A 17,801-nucleotide genomic window follows, 5' to 3' on the forward strand; every position below is an offset into this window, starting at 1 on the left:
TTGATCGCAGTTTTTAGTGGAGCAAAACTTTGCTGCCAGACTCTGCAGGTTTAATTAGCCCATTATCTTGGATGGCTGTGAGTTGTTTTCTTCTTTTCTTGGTATAACATCAGGCTGGACAATTATCTTCTTAGGGAGAAAAGGTTTGAAACAGTAGGTGAAGTGTATAGAGCAGCTCTGTCTAGGGGTGAATATTCAAGACCCTGCCTGCAAGTCTTTGCAAGTTTCAAATGTACTGATATTTATAGTTTTGTTTGTTGGTTTTAGGTACAGACCTCTAGCTATGGATCCATGGAAGTAAAACATATTCCTCTGCTAAATTACCTTTGTCTGTCCTTTGGGAAACCTGAGTGTTTTACTAGGTAGATCCATTGCTAGGTAATTTGCATGATGTAAAGTCAATAGTTTTTTTTTTCTACCTGCATCATCTGTTATGTGCTAGGCGCTCTATAGACACAGAAGGATGGGATTCCAGGCGCCTAAAAACTTTGTGATCTCATCAAAGAGGCAGTGAGTGATCTCAGCTATTTTAGAGTGATTTTAGATAGGAAGGAATTTCTGCCTTGCATTAATAAAAGGCTCTCTTGAAAGGCCACTAAGAAAGTTAAATATAAATATGTGGGCTACAGTTTGATAGCATTCCTTGTGCCGTAATTCTTTGGAAATGAGGCCACTGGGAAATCTCGGTGTGTAGGAGAGGGTTCATAGAAAAGATGTCCTCTGATCTGGACTGAAAAAGAAGACTGGCATTGAGGTAGGCAAGTCTTGAAGCCACCTCTGCCAGAGTGGGTAGCACCAGTGAAGGCATGGCAGCGGGCATGTGCCCATGTGTGAATGGAAAGGTGAGAAAGGGAGTCCACTGACACTAAAGGGTACCTTTTGAGATAGGAAACTATAAAAGATGTCACTGAGCTAATAAGAGAGGCTTGGTTTATTGGATTGTGTGGTGTACCCACTGCTTGAGGGGCCTCTGGACGCTCACAAATAACAAAGCATCCCCTTGAAGAGGATAAAAACAAATATCATGGGACATGCCTGACTGGTCCACAGGTTCTGAATCCAAGCCTAGGGGGATCAATTAAAAAAGACATAGAAGAAAAACGATATATACACACAGATGCTGGAACCCAACAGTTCCTCACAGAGATGAATTCTGTGTAAAGGCAGAGATGGCAATCCCTTGGTGTAGCCTTAGGAGAGCTCAGAGTTTATATATGATTTTCAGAATATATGTGGCGAGTCTAGCCTTCACAGAGAATTATTATTATTTCAAACCACCCTGATTCTCTTACATTTGCATAAATCTTTGTATATAAATATAGGTATTAACATACATTTATAAATAGATATAGGCACACACAGTGGTGTGATCTCTGTTTCCTTTAAACTTGTAGAAAGCAGTGCAGCTCTGGGTTTCAATTAAAAAAGATGGTGCAAGGGGAGAGGAAGTATCAGACACTCCGGATCAAGTGCTTGCTGTTGTAATCCAAGTCTGAATATTAAAATGCAAGTGTTCAGGACATGCTGGGAAACAAGAAGCAGGACGTGCACCCTCTGGCTGCTTGGGTTCTGAATCAAGAGGGAGGATGTTGTCTTATCTTCTGTCATCTCTAGGAGGGGAGCTGTCTCCGCATTTCTCCTTGGTGCTCTGAAAATGAATCAAGCATGAAATGTACCCAGGAAACCTTTCTCCCTCAAGCATGACGGGGCAGAGAAAAATAATAAGACTTGAAAGAAGAAGCCACAGATTCTTCTTGGCCGGATGCCCAAATACTCTGTAGTTGGGGCCAAGTGAGCTGCTCGCTTTGGTAGCCAAATATTTCAGCCTGTTTTTGACTTCAGGATGTGTTCTGATCCAGTGGATACAATGTCGTAGTAGCAAGCTCTTCCAAGGGTCAGTAAGTACCCACTTGAGCTGACTTATTTCTTGGACACGGCTGGTCCATCTGCAGCCTTGGTGAGTCACTTGGTGACTCATTTGACCCTTCACTGAGTGCTGGGGATGGAGAGGGAGGAAAGTCATAGTACTCAGTGCAGAGTGACTCACCATCCATTCACTGTGGGATTTGGCAAATGCAGTGGTGGACGACTGCGATGTGAGTGGGTTACAGACCAGGCACATAGGAAGGAGATGTTCCAAATGATACTTTTCGAATCAGCAGCCAAACGTCCATGGGAACCAGAATACCTGGAGTAATAGGAATCTCTGGGCTGCCATCAGAGGACACTTCTAGAGGCAGAAAAGGTTCCATGGTGCTCTAAAAATTACTGGAGAAGAGCAGGGGTACGGAGCAAGCCAGCAATGAAGAACGAGATGTAGGAGAAGAAAGACCTTTGGAGGGGAAGGAGTATTTGGAGGGTTAGACCCTGTCTCTTGAGAAGTGTTTCCTTGCAGTTGCCCTTGGAAAGCACTGAAGCAGTGTAGCTACTGGACTTGAAATCTTCAATAACCATCAGTAACATGGCCATAATACTGGGAGTGATGGTGTGCGGATTAAATGAGGGAATGCAGGAGAAGCACTTGGATCATAGTAAGACCTTAGTCCATGTGAGCTGCTGTTAGAGCCTGCTTCCTTTTTAAAAAAACAACACTGGCTCCTCTTCCCTGCAGGATCGATTCTGGTCTCCCTAACTTGGCCTTCAAAACCTTTTTCAAGTTACCCTCAACATTTTCATCTAAATTTATTTAGATAAGCCAGGCTTATTCATATACCGTCCCTGCATTTCTCACCTTTGACCCACGTTGTTCCCTTTGTGAGTAATGCCCGTCCCATTTTTGTCAGTTTGAATTCTGCCATTCACTCAGATCCCAGTTGACTCCCCACATATCTCGGAAGCATCCCTCATTGACTTCTGAGTCTCCTTCCTTTGCATTCCTTTATCACTGGTGGCATGCTCATTATTTCAGTCAGGTTTTGGCTATACTGTTGGCTTTCTGAGAGCCAGGTCTAGATTTTGGACTTCTTTGTATTCCAGACAACAGTCTGCCTATGCTGGGGCCAGCGGTACAGCTCACCAGGCAAAACGGGGCATGAATCCCAGTTCACTCTAATATTTAGTGGCATGTGATTTCCAACAAATCACTTAATCTTTGTGAGCTTCAGTTTGCTCAACTGTAAAATGGGCATATTAATGTCTGCCTTGCAGAATGTACGTGGGGAGTAGAACTGATATGCAGAGCACTCATCTGGCATAGAATGGGTGCTAAATAAATGGTAGATATTATTCTTGTTAATAATAATAATCCAGTGAACTGATGTTTGTGCATGCAGTGTACCGTAAAGTCGTGGTGTTGAATACTTTCTGTTGTCCACAGTTATACAGTTCTGCTGAATTTGGGAGAAGGTGGCAGCTTATCCAGGAAGGGGTCATACCGAACAGGTTCTACTGGTAAGTCTCACTCTATTTTCTAGCACATTTAGGATATCACCTGTGAAAATGAGCATTGGAATCTTTTCCTCACCCAGAACTCTCACGTGAATTCTGTTCTTATTGGGTTACGCACACAGCCCCTAGGGCAGAAGGTGACATTGGGGTGGTAAACATCTTAAGGGAATGTTAAAGCAGTGTCATAAATCACTTCACAAACCCAACATAGATAACTGAGATTAATGGACAACAGGGGCTTTGTTGTTTTGTTATATTTTGATGAGACTTTGAGACAGACACTTAAGAACATTTTAATAGTGACTTTCATTACTAAAAGCATGATGTACACGTATGCGGCATGTTCATATAAAGGTTTTCAGTGTAAATAAGTAGATCTTATTTAGTCTAAAAGCAGATCCTCTTCCCGTTCCTGCTTTCAAGTCTTCTAGACATTCTCATCATCATATGGGACGCAACCATTGTTTTTAACTTCTTACTTATCCTTCCATAAATGTTCTCTGAATTACTAAACACGTGTAAATATAAATATACATATTAGTAATTGTTTTTTCTTAGTCAGCTTTGACTGCTATAACAAAGTACCATAGACTGGGTGGCTTGAACAACACAGAAAAGAAGGAGGGAAAGAAAGTAATATTCTCTTTTTTTTTTAACCTTCTGAGCCCGTCCCCCTGGTTAAATTAGAGGTGGCCTCCCTCCCTGGGTTACTACAATTGAAAACAAGGGGTAATACAAGTTCTTTTTAGCTTCTGAGTTTCCAAGGGCCTAGATCCCAGCAAAATAAGAACAAAGTACAAAGTATTCTAGTGTAATGTTGACATTACTTATCAATCCCTTTTGAATTTACAACCTAAACCCTATGAAAGACGTGATTCTGCCTTATCCTAATTTATCTACTCTGCCTATGGAAAAGGCATCTAGGTTGTTTCCAGACTTCTGCTAGTATAAACAGTGCCCTGCAGAACTAGCTCAGACAAGAGTTTAAATATCCCTTGTTCACATCATTGAGAATCATTGGCGCAATGACCTTTTAGGAGCCAATGAGCTTCCTGCAGCTAGGACAGTAAAAGTTGTCTCCCCTTTACTCCTCCTGAAATCACACTGCCTCTCACCATGCCTTGGGACTTCCACGTACCTAATAGCTTCCCCCACCACTCCAATTCTCTCACTTCTAAGAGGAATGCATTTTTATCTTTCTTATTTTCAAACACTGCCCTAAGACCCTGTGGGATTTGAAAGCCAGAGAACAGATAAATCTCTTAAAACACTAGTGAAACTGCCTGAAAAAGTAAAAGACAAGTCATTTGCAAACAAACTGGCTCAAAGCTAACACACAGAGACTTCTATATGGAAAGATACTTTCTCTTCCCGCATCACAGAGACATTAATAACTAAATAGGGTTTCTGTTGCTCAGAACTTATTCACCTCTTCCCTGCTGCTCCCACTCAGGAATGGCTGAAGCTTTGTTTTTGGCATCTAAGTTGGATGCCCTTCTCCAGGAATTCAGTTGTAGCTGTCACTGCGTCTCCCTTCTCTGATCAGCATTTCTTCTCTTCCTCACTTCCTCATTCTGTCCCTTATTCATGAGATACCTTGCATCTCCATGTGTTTTGCCTGTAAATTATAAAGTCACTTTTTGGAAAGCAGGTCCATATTTTTTTCTCTTTTACTGGGTGTTATACGTTCATAGAAAGGCCTCAGAGAATAAATAAATAAAAGACCAAACTAAATTAATGTGGTTCTCCTGGTTTAACCTGGAAATGAAGTTGATGCTTTGCCAGTGAGAAGGTATGAGGGACCAATCATTCCTTAAGTCCTGCTTCCAAGTGACTGAATATATCTGCATGTGGACCCAGCAATTGAAGGCAGAAAGTTGCAGTTCTCAAATGACTGGAGAGAAGTTTGTTCCAACCAATAGAAACAAAGAAAAACATTGACCAAAACAAACAAACAAACAAAAAACGGATGAGAGAATTTCCCATGTTAAGCGGTACATGGTACACAGTATCTTCTAGCTCACCTAAGGGCTTATTTACACACAGCTTTGGGAGGTGAACAAATCCATCATTGCTTTGGCTGGTAGTAATTGAACCCATTCTTATCTGTTCTTGGAATGGGGTCCTTCTATCTGTAAGCCTGATTAGCAAAGCCCTTGTAACCAAATGTTATATCATTATCTTTATAAGAACTATACACACGATCATATATAAATTCTAATTAATCTGTCTGTTGAGTGAAATGAATGATACCCCTTCTCTGCCTCTGGGAATGGAGTCTCTCCATTCAAGTCCTGATATTGTGATAGGCATTATTCACACTTAAGCAATTTAATCCTCAGAACGATTCTATGAAGTAAGCGTTGCATTCTCATCCCTGACAGATCGGGAACTTTTGGCATGGAGAGGTCAAGTAATTTAGCCAAGGTCACACAGCCAGAAAGCAGCAGAGCCAGGATTCAAATGCAGGCAGAATGGCTTCAAAGCCCCTGAGCTACTGAATTAGTGGACTCTACTGCCTAGGCCTCTTGGAATGTTTTTTCTGGGCTGCAGCTGTGAGCCCTAGAAATCTAGCCCATTCAGGCAGATGAGCAGAGGAAATCCAAAGCTCTTTTGGCCGCCATGCCTGTGTGTGTCTCTCTCCAGCTGGGCTTGGCAAATGGCCTCCTTGCGTTCTTTAAGCTAGGTTGTTTTTTCCAGAGAAAGCATGAGACCTTGTAAATTGCACAGTGCACATTGGCTGTTGATGAAATCTCTTGGTCTCTGGCCACATGGTCTGTATTTTCTGACTCTGAGCAACTTCCTAAGGCTGGCAGAAAAGGTGTCATTCAAAGCAGTATTTATTAGACTCCTGGAAATCAGTTGCTTCAAATTACATAAGAACTCTAGGGCTATCTAGGATTATTCAGTGAGCTTAATTGAAAGAAGCTCTCATTAATCATTTCTGCTTGAAGCCTGGCTGTGGGAGTGTGGAGGTGACTAAGGGGAACTTTTCTAGTGCTAAATTGAATTGACGAGTGACCCTGGGTAATAATATAGCATTTCCCATGGAGAAACATGAAGATGAATTCATATCTTTTCCTCATCACCTAGTACACTTAAGAAGTATCTTTATGTTGGGTGGCAGTAGTAATGCCACCCCTGGAAGTAATCAATGGCAACTGTGAACCAGTTATGGAGTTTACCAGTTTATCCTTATATTCACGGTGGTTGTTGGTAGTACTATCATACTGACATACATATGAACTTTCTTCCAAGGAGTTTAAATTGCTTCCCAAACTGATTTACATGTTTAGGGCATCTTATAAAACATATTTGAGCACAATACTGCCCTTAATAGAATAGGTGTCTTTCTATTCAACTAACTGCTATAGCAGTCTTGTTCTTTACTATGTCAGAAATCAATCATACTGGGAGGCAGTACAGCCTGGAGGTTAAGGGGCTCAGAGATACTGAGGTGTGGCTTCTAGCTTTGCCATTTACTAAGTAAGGGGTCATGGGGAAGTTAAGTTCTGTGTGCCTCAGTTTTTTTCCCTGTAAAGTGAAGATAATTAATACCTACTTAATCAAATGAGATGTTTCTTGTGAATTGGTTATATGCCTGGCATCTAAGAGTTGTATTAAGTTCCCACTGGCTAATAGTAGTGTTATTAATAGTAGCTGACTTTTTTTTTTTTTTTTTTTTTTTTTTTTTGCGGTACGCGGGCCTCTCACTGTTGTGGCCTCTCCCGCTGCGGAGCACAGGCTCCGGACGCGCAGGCTCAGCAGCCATGGCTCACGGGCCCAGCCGCTCCGCGGCATGTGGGATCTTCCCGGACCGGGGCACAAACCCGTGTCCCCTGCATCGGCAGGCGGACCTTCAACCACTGCGCCACCAGGGAAGCCCAGCAGCTGACTTTTTACATCTCTTAGTTTTGTTTCTCCCCCATGCTGGCTTCATCCTCAGGTCACTTTCCCCATTCATAGCAATGATGGACATCATCAGCTTTGGTCTTACAACCTAACAGTTTGGAAGCTCCATCAAACCAGCCTGCCTCTCTCCTCATGTTTCCAGGGATTGAATCCCAGTAGTCTGCATTACTCATGTAGGTCAGACACATATCTTCCCTGGGAACTGAAATAAGAGATGGTGTTGAGTCCCAGTTAAACTGCATGGTTCAAAGTTGGAGGAGAGAGGATTTCTAAAAAGGAAAAAAAAGAGAAAAAAGATTCTGTTATCATAAAATAGACGGATAGATTTTCATTACGGAAAAAATACAGATGGGAGAACTGAGTGCCAGCAAGATACTGTTCCATGAAAGGGATTCGTATTTGTTAATTCACTATATACAATGGTCTGGGCACATGATAAATCGTGCCCTTTGATCCTCATAACAGGACTGTGAGGTAGGGATTTTTACTCTCGTTTTGATGAAATAGAAAAGTGATGTAGTTTACCCAACATAAAATGTAATACAGCCGGGTTTTGAAACTTGGTCTCTCTGGGTCCATGGCTCTTGCTTGCGATAGTAAAGATCAGCTCAAAACTCAAGACTTATTTTCCACCTGTATCCCCCATAATAACTGTTAGTTTAACAGTTGGATAGATAAGAGCCAACGTGCTGCATTTGACACTGAAGAAGAACAAGAAACGGAGGACCAATGTTAGCCAAATGCCTTGAATAAGTGCAGCTTTTGCCAGAAGCCAAGTTTACTATTAGAGGTTGATGAACGTGGTTTGTTGGCATCTGATTCGAGTTTAGGACAAAGCAATGGCAGGCAGTTTTCGTTAGAAACCACTCAGTGATCTTTATCTATGCAAAAGACAAAGCAATCTTAGAACTGTTTCACTTAATTAAAAATACATTCAGATGTACCTTATTGATTATGTCGTTCTGACGTATAGGGGGCTGGCTGGAAACAGGGACAGCTGAATGGCGATGACATGTTTTCTGTGACAAATTCACACATGGAAAATTAAGAGTCGGCTCGACAATGAACCTGTTGTTATTCTGGAATGCCATCTTGTTTCAGTGGTATCCCTCAGGGGGCATAAGACAGCTGTATTATATAGCAGAGGGATGTAGGGATACTTCCGGCTCCATCCTCAGTGTGTTTGAGCAAGTTTCCACATTCTCATTCATCCCCATTGTTCAATGCCAGTCAGTATGAATGACTTCCCATTGCACATCTTTGGCAACAAGTCCCATTTCTTGAGCACTTACTGTGTGCCAAGCTCTGTGCTGAGTGCTTTGCATATGTTGTTTTAAACAATCCTCAAATCAATGATGTGAAATGATTTATTGATCAAAACTCCGTCAAGACCTGTGATAGAAAAATGCAACCTCTTTTAAGAAAAAAAAAGTTTAAAGCAGTATTGGCTCATGGATCTGATAAATCAGGTCTAACTTTTTCTAGACTCTACTTGATCCAGAGGCTCATTGAAGTCATCAGCTCTTTTTTCTTTCTTTTCTTTTGTTTCCAAAGGCATTTGTTTTTTTATTGAAGTATAATTGATTTACAGTGTTGTGTTGGTTTCAGGTGTACAGCAAAGTTATACATGAAGTCATCACTTCCTACCCAAGGTCCTCTCATCTAACCTCAGGCATAAGAGGCAGATCCATACACTTTTGTTAATATATCTGGCTATAGTCAGAAAACACTCTGGGACTTAAAAAAGTTTCTCTCTGTGCTGATTCATGGCACTGCTGCTCATCATCTAGTCCTTGTTGAATATTGCTGCCAAGCCAATTTCAGCATTTTATTTACCTTGTTGCTTGATAGCTTGTTTTATATTCACCAGGTCACCATGACCCTTCCTCTTCTTCCTTCAGATATGCTGGCATTCAACACAGCATCTTCAAGACTTCTAAGCCACTCACACCAAAGGGGCTTGGAGGGGATATGGCATGAGATGACTCTTGTCTCTTTCCCCAGATGGGTTTAATGGATTCAGTAACAAGAGAATTCTCTCGACTTTTCCTTTCTCAGGTTTTGCAAACTGGAAATGGGGTGAAGTCTAATGATGTTACAAAAAAAAAAAACAAATATATATATGTACGTATACATATATATGTAAAATGTAATGTATAAAGTAAAACTCTGTGCTGTCAAAATAACTAGAAAATGTGATACTGTAGTTGATAGTATTGGATTAGATAGGGTATAAGGCTATTTTTTAAAGATAGTCTGTCTCATCCTTCACCCACATCTATGAAACTAGTCATTTTCTGCAGAGAACTTCTTAAAAAACACCATCGCTCGCTTTCAATTTTATGTGAGCTGGCAGTGGAACATCCCGCCACTCAAAATCAGCTTTTTCTAGAGCTTCCATATTTCCGTATTCCCTATATCCCAGCCTCAGTGCCTTAGAGTCATATTCAACTCTGTTCTCTTACTCACTCTTTTTTTTTTTTAATAAATTTATTTATTTATTTTTGGCTGTGTTGGGTCTTTGTTGCTGCTTGCGGGCTTTCTCTAGTTGTGGTGAGCGGGGGCTACTCTTCGTTGTGGTGTGCGGGCTTCTCATTGCAGTGGCTTGTCTTGTTGCAGAGCACGAGCTCTAGGCATGCGGACTTCAGTAGTTGTGGTGCACAGGCTTAGTTGCTCTGTGGCATGTGGGATCTTCCCGGACCAGGGCTCGAACGTGCGTCCCCTGAATTGGCAGGCGGATTCTTAATCACTGTGCCACCAGGGAAGTCCTCTTACTCACTCTTAAATCTTTGGGTTTCCAAGTCCCATTGGTTCTACTTCAGGGAAGTTATATCTGTCCACCTCCTCTTCCACCCTCCCTAGCATTACACTGGTTCAGCATCCCCCCCACTAGGAATAGTGAAAAGGCCCCTCCATCCATCCCCTCATATCGTAACTACTGCCAAAGGAATCGTGTAAGCATTTCCCTGATCGAGTGTTTGCCCCATTCCTCATTGCCTACAACATAAAATTAAAAAGAGTAAGAATGTAACCAGGTTCTTGCAAACCTGGGTTCAGATGTATATTTTCTGAGCCAGCCGCCATGCTCCTAGTTCTTTGTGCTACATTCCAGGAGGCCAGATAAAAGTCTAAGCACTGGTTAGTCTATGGAGCAGTCTATATCTCTCATCTCTATGGTTTTATACAACTCCTACCTGGGGATAAACTGTCCTTTTTTGTTTTTGCAGTGATTAATTTTAGCACCTCCTATGTATCAGGACAGTTTGGGTCTTTGAATGCAAAGATAATGTATGAGGGTATTTGTCATTATTAGGATCACAGTATCAGACCTTTATGGCCTTATGTTGATGGCTGTGTCTACCACGTAGCCTTCTTTGGTTCTTGCTTCTTGTTTTTCTAGGCAAGAAGAATCTCTCTCTTTGAATTTCAATGTGATTATGTCATAAATAAAACATAATGTGTCATAGCATGCGTTGTATTACAGGTGTGCGTGTGGGATTGGTTGAAAGAGTACAGGCTTAGAGCCAGCGTATGAAGCTTCCAATCTTAGCTTCACTATCTACTTACTACCTGGGTGATCTTGAGAAACTCCTTCACCTGCCCGAGCTTCAGTTTCCTTATTCGAAGGCTTATTTTGAGAATCAAAAATGGCATATTATCATAATTATTATTAAATAACTTAGCACTTAGTATGTGCTCTATCTTTTTATTTCCTCATTTCCATCTCCTGATGGAGGATAAGTTCCTTAAGGACCAAGAGTGTCATTAACGTATTTCTATCTTGTGTACAACAATAAAAGGAATAGCAGAAACTGTAGTGCACGTGTGCACACACACACACACACACACACACACACACACAGAAATTCATCAAGTACACGTATATATATATGTATATGCACAAACATAAACCTCCAGTTGAAACTCATCTTGAATGGACTTGATCAGGGAACCATAATAGATGACCTGTTTTTCTTCCAGCCTGAACAGGTTAGACTTCTAAGCCATTGACGCCATCAAAGTGTATATTGAAAAGTGGGGAGGATTCTAGATCAGTAAAAGGAACAGTTTTCTATGCAGTAGGTTGTTTACTAACTCGACAGGCTGTCCTAAGGAGTCATGAGATCCATGTTAGCAGAGGAATTTAAACAAAAACAGAGTGGCTGCCTCCTGGACTGCTCTCACAGGGAGCTGTGCCGTAGAATATTGACAGATCCTCTACACACTTCAGAATATGGAATTCAGGTGAGGAACTCAGAACCCTCCGTCCTTTGGAGCATGGACTTTATTCTGTCTTCTCTGGAAGTCTCTTCTGGTTCTGAGACTCTGAGCTGAACCATGTGCGTGGCTTGGGTAAGGAGCAGAGAGAAGTAGCAGGAAATCATTCCTGAGATCACATACCAAGAGCTCCAATGGGGCATTTCTGGCACCTATACTAGGCGTGCTGGATAAGAGGATTTTCATTATCCTCGAGAGGACTGGTGTTTTATCTTTTTTTTTTTTTTCCTGTTAATGAGCTCCACTTGAGTGCTATTTCCCTCTCCACTTGCACCTTCCTCCACTTCTTAAATCTCTTCCTGTGATTAGCAAGTTTTCCCTACAAATTAAGTTAAATTTCCCCTGCTACACTGTGAGCCCATCACTTTTCTCGTGACCTGCATTCACTAATGGCCATTATTGATTCCTGTCCTCCTTGATGACTTCTTGGCTCCATGGACTGTAATTCCTCTATCTCTGAGCAACTGAGATTCAGTCATTTCTCTAGATTTCCACTAAGAACTCTTATGATGGCAGAGTACAAGAGACGGCAGTGAAAGAGTGAAAGAGAGAGAAATCCTCATAATTATGGCTTCCTAATTTATACTAATATTAAAAAAATTTGACTTATGCCCTAGTGATCAGACTTCATTTAGCCTTCGAGTTCAAGACCCTGTGGGTGTGTCCAGTGTCTGTGTCTGTGGTTTCCCTTTTGCTCAGTTAATCATTCTCCACCTTTGTGTGTTCCACTTAGCCAATGAGAGATGCTGTTTGGTGTTTCAGAGTGAGGGATCTGGAGTCAGAATGCTTGTGGTATCAACAGAATCCTGTTTTCAAGGGGTGTGACGATGAGCTATTTAGTTACCGTGTCTTCATTTGTATCATAGTCATCATAATAGTGTCTTCCTCATATACTTGTTGTCAGGATGAAAATGAGATTCCAGGTTACACTCTAAACACATAATACATGGTGAATAAATATAACCTATTACTTAAAAGAGGGATAGGACAAGGTGGGTATTAATGAGTTTCTGCAATGTGGCCATCTCACTCTGATACTGATTTAATAATTTATATTTCCAGTGAGCATTTTTAATGTGTGTATGAGTTTTGTTTTTGTTGCCCCAGAATTAAGAACAATGGATAGAAAATCAGCTTACTGTTTTATTTTGTAGCTTCTCAGATAGGTGAAAACTCCTATCATACAATTCATTTAATTTACATCAGTTGAGGCATTTTCAGAGCTAACTCCTGGCCATAAAGATAGAGGAAACAGCCCCTGCCCTCAAGGGGGCCTTCAGCTGCTGAGGTGGGGTTGCAAAGGGAGCCCCTAGAGAAGTCTGTGGAAGGATATTGCCCCTGCATAGCTGCCCCTCTGAGTTTGCAGCCAAGCATTTGGCTTGACGCCTAAGGTCATAAGACTGGAAGTTTGGAAGAAAAGCTGGACTTGTAATTGTGAAGGGAAGAGCAAGGACAAACTAGATAGAAACTACCAGTCCTTCTGCAGTGCCTCCCACCACCTCTAGCCAAAGGGACCTTCAGAGTGAAATAGCTACTACTTCCCTCCTGCCTTGCAGATGTCACACATATTTCCTTTCAGTCCATTATAACTGGAAACCATACAGAGACTCTGGAAAACACAGTCACATCTTCGCCAGGTTGATCCAGTGCAAAATCACCAGAGTCCACCCCTTGGAAACTTGGCACCTGTGCACATCATTTTAAATCGTTTATGACTTCCAAATGAAAACAAAAACAAAATTATGCATCTACCTAGCATGAGAGAACCCCCCATACAACTTAAAACATGATAAATATCTTCCTAAAAAGATGAAAAAACAATTGTCCGTGTCGGGAATATCCTTGGGTGATACTCTTCTTCTAGGGAGTCATACTTTCCCTTTCTGTATTCCATAAGTGAAATACCAACATGTAAGCTCAGCCACCTTAACACATTTTATGTCAAAACAGAGGAATGGGAAAGAGGAAAAAGAAAGGAAAAGATTTACACACACACACACACACACACACACACACACACACACACACAAATATATTTATATTAAATTAGATGAGGATGGGTCTCTAAGGAATGGCTCCTAAGGAAAGGAATTTTTCTGTTAATAGGCCAAAGAAGAGAAGAAATTGACCCAAAATCTAGGATAGGGCTTCCCTGGTGGCGCAGTGGTTGAGAGTCCGCCTGCCGATGCAGAGGACACGGGTTCGTGCCCCGGTATGGGAAGATCCCACATGCCGCGGAGCGGCTGGGCCCCTGAGCCATGGCCGCTGAGCCTGCGCGTCCGGAGCCTGTGCCCCGCAACGGGAGAGGCCACAGCAGTGAGAGGCCCGCATACCGCAAAAAAAAAAAAAAAGACACCTACTAATTTAAGAGACGTTAAAATTTAAAAAAAAAATAGCGTTTTGGAATTGATGAGATGGGTGCACAATAAATATTTGTTGAATGATTGAAAGGTGAGGAGTGGATACTGGAGATGAGACAACCATAGATATTTATTTTTCAAACCAAAGGTTAGATAGGGTTGTCTAAATAGATAACTAATGAGATATGGAATGGTGAATTCTACACAGGAGGGTAGTGGAGACCCAGAACCTGGATCATTTGACTGGGTAGGAATGAAATGCAGAGTCGGCTGAGGAAGATCTTAAAAGCAACAGTAAGATGCTGAATCCTTGTAGATGACTAGCCCTGATGTGTTTATGCATCAGAATCTCAGGATTCTTAAAAAACTTAGGGCTCGTCATATCTGGCTTCTGACTTGCAGGAATCCCTTCTACAAAATTCTAAGTAAGTGGCTGAAAACAGCCCTTTGGATTAAGAATGGAATTTTGTCTGTCTGTCAGGATCTGTCTTCCTCTGAAGACAATAACTAGAGGAAATACACTAGTCCCACTGTTTTTTCATTGTTGGCTCTCTGGCACTTAAAACATGAACACCTCTAAGCAGAGCAATTCTATAATTTAGAGAAAGCTGTCAAGGTTTTCACAGGCATGGCGAGATGTGCCCGGGGGTGGGGTGGGGGGAATGGAATTTGCTGCAGCATTTATGAGATTTATGGTAAAGGTTTTTACACAAGTGTTGAAGTTTAAGGCAGATAAATCCCAGAAGACAAATGCCACCAGTAATTGAATTTCAAAGCCATTATCATGTGCTGAGCAGAGCAACTTTATGACTCTGTTGTGACAAGATGAAACTTGTTAGAATATTTATGTGCCTGGGATAGCTTGTGCATCACCAACCCCAACCCAGAGAACAAACTAGCTCTTCCGTGTGCCTCCTATGAGCAGTTAGCCTTCCTGAGTAATTCAGTAGCCAAGGAAAACGAGATGCTTGAGAGGAATCTGAAACAGCCACAGTGTACAGCCAAACCTCACATCTGACCTCGAATTTCAACAGCTCCTGGGCCCAACATATTTATGTTGTCAGCTGAAATCAGGCTTTTCCCATGGTAACCAGGGCAGCCCTAGAATCAGTAGACTCTGGCTCTCCACACTGTTTCCTATTTCTAAACAAATGGAGAGTAAAAACATCCCAGTAATAAGAGCCATTTCTCTGATCTTAACATTTCTTTAAAAAATCGAATAACTTCATCTTTTGTGATTGTTGTAATCTATGAATCATACACTCTTGACAGTGGAAATGAAACAGTTATTTTACCTGCTTTACAGGATGAAATGACAACAGGACCAATCCACTCCTCGTGATAACAATGATTTAGTTACAACAGATAGTGTTCCAGCTTATAGTAGCTTTGCTATAATAGAGTCTATCCTTGTGAGATGTGGGTAGTTTTCTCTCCCTAATTTTTTATTTTGAAATAATTTTAGAATTGCAGAAGAATTTCAAAGAATAAGAGAGTTCCCATAAACTTACCTCATGCTAACATCTTATATAACCATGGTGTGATACTCATAACTTGGAAATTAACCTTGATTTAATACTATCAGTTAACTGGAGACTTTATTTGGATCTCTCCAGGTTTTCTACTAATGTCCTTTTTTTTATTCCCATCTAGGATCCAAATAAGAATCCTACATTGCATTTATTTGTCATGTCTTTTTTCGTCTCCTCAAATCTCCCACTTTCCTTGTCTTTGATGACCTGGACAGTTTTGAGGCGTGCTAGTCAGGTGTTTTGTAGAATGTTCCTCAGATTGGGTTAGTCTGATATTTTTTCATGATTACAGTGTTATATATGGTTGGGAAGAAAATCACAGAAATGGTGTGACCTTCTCATGACATCACATCAAAGAGTGCAAGATATCAATATGTCCTACTACTGATGATGGTAACCTTGATCACTTGATTGAGGTGGTATCTGCCAGGTTTCTCCATTGCAGAGGTACTGTTTTCTCTGCTCCAACCTCTATTTGTTGGAAGCAAGTCCCTGAGTCCAGTTCCCATGCCAGGGAAGGAGAATCAAGCTCCAACTCTTGGTAGAAGGAGTATTAAAAACTGTGTGAATATATGTCAAAATCACCATGATCTGGGGCTTCCCTGGTGACGCAGTGGTTGGGAGTCCGCCTGCTGATGCAGGGGACACGGGTTCGTGCCCCGGTCCGGGAGGATCCCACGTGCCGTGGAGCGGCTGGGCCCGTGAGCCGTGGCCGGTGAGCCTGCATGTCCGGAGCCTGCGCTCCGCAACGGGAGAGGCCACAGCAGTGAGAGGCCCGCATACGGCAAAAAAAAAAAAAAAAAAAAAATCACCATGATCATTAAATATGTTGAGAGAGATATTTTGAGGCTGTGTGTTTTGCTCGCTAATTTTAGGACTCTTCAGTCAGTCCTGCCTGCAACAGTTATGACCGTGGTATTCTAATGGAAATTTGCCATATTGATAATCTCATATATGTATTCATTGGAATTCTTCTGAAGGAATAATTGCTGCATTTGACAATTTATTTATTTGTAGCATTATTTAATTGCTCAGCCAATGAGGTGGCCAGAAAAGACAGTGAATAAGCCCATTTCTGGATTACGTTTTGTTATTTCTTCTTCACCTCAGGAATCTCTTTCTTTGGTGCTGAGCCTATGGTCAGATAATCCCCGTTAGGCATTAAGGTGCCATTAATGTGCCCCCTGCTAATTCAGGGCAAGACCTCTCTGCCTAATAAAGTCCTTCTTAAAGGAACATTTTAAAGTCTGACCTGGGATGAAGAACTCAGAAGGGAATACCTTTTCCCAGTGACACTTTTGCCTTAGTGGCTGTGGAGGTGGGGATTCCACCAGGAGTTCCGGGGTCTCCCCTCTGTTCAGTTGGGCATCTCACAACATCTTCACCCTAAGGAGGGTGACTTGGGGGTACGTGTGAACGCACGCACACACACACACACATGCACACTTTTTCCCCTTTCCCCATCTCTCTTCTTTCCTAGGCATGGAAAAATGCAGGCTTCAGGCTTCTCTCCAAAACAAAACAAACCTCTATAAAGTATACGGACCTCTGTTGCTCAACCATGATTTTAATTCCCAAGACAAAGAATGCAGGTTCCAAATTGACCAATTGAAAAATATATGAAAAATGCAGTATAGGAAATGGGTAGGTATTCTGAACAGTTAAGCACTCTTATAAATGAAAAACCTGAATGAAAAAAAACATGTATATAGATGTAAGGACCAAGAACAGGAAGAGACAATTGATGAAAGGAAAGAAAATGGCAGTTAACATAAAAATATTGCATCTCACATGCAGATATTTACCTACAGAGATAATCAGTACAGTGTCATGTACAGACCTAACAGTACCCCATGGTCAGAATGTTAGTTAAGGAAACAGACTATTGTACAGTTGGCAGAACAGTGCATTCCAATATTCTGTTACGTTATGTCAGTGCTATGATGCAGAAGTCATTTTAAAAAAAGGAATGCCTACACAAACATAGAAAAAGCACGAAAGGATCAACAACAAAAGGTTAAGGTGGTTATTTCTAAGTGTTTAATTTTCCTTTATATATTTTGGTGTACTTTTCAGTATACTTTAACTGAACACATATTACTTCTACAATTAGATTTTTTAAAGCAGTGTTATTTAAATAAATTATACCAATAATAATAACAATAAAGCAGTCAAGCATATTTCCCAAGGGTTGGGGACGGTGGGAGACAACCAACAGAGAGACGCTGTGAGCACGGCAGGATAGTCCCAGAGAAAGCAATCTCTTCTCTCCTCCTCATGCGTCCACCTCTTTCATATACTCTTCTTTTTCTCCCCATCTTCTCTCCCCCAC

At 41.5% G+C, this 17,801-nt stretch overlaps 1 protein-coding gene across 4 annotated transcripts in view; it reads left to right on the top strand.

The window, feature by feature from the left end:
* Nucleotides 1-17,801, top strand: part of SORCS1 (sortilin related VPS10 domain containing receptor 1) — a 559,183-nt gene that overhangs the window by 360,898 nt on the left and 180,484 nt on the right. For all 4 annotated transcript variants that reach the window (XM_060034105.1, XM_060034102.1, XM_060034103.1 and 1 more), the window contains exon 5: nucleotides 3,317-3,390. In XM_060034105.1, coding sequence (XP_059890088.1) covers nucleotides 3,317-3,390 — 74 coding nt within the window. The remainder of the gene's footprint in view (nucleotides 1-3,316; nucleotides 3,391-17,801) is intronic.

Source organism: Delphinus delphis, chromosome 16 (assembly GCF_949987515.2).
Source record: "Delphinus delphis chromosome 16, mDelDel1.2, whole genome shotgun sequence".
In the NCBI taxonomy this organism is placed as follows: Eukaryota; Metazoa; Chordata; class Mammalia; order Artiodactyla; family Delphinidae; genus Delphinus; species Delphinus delphis.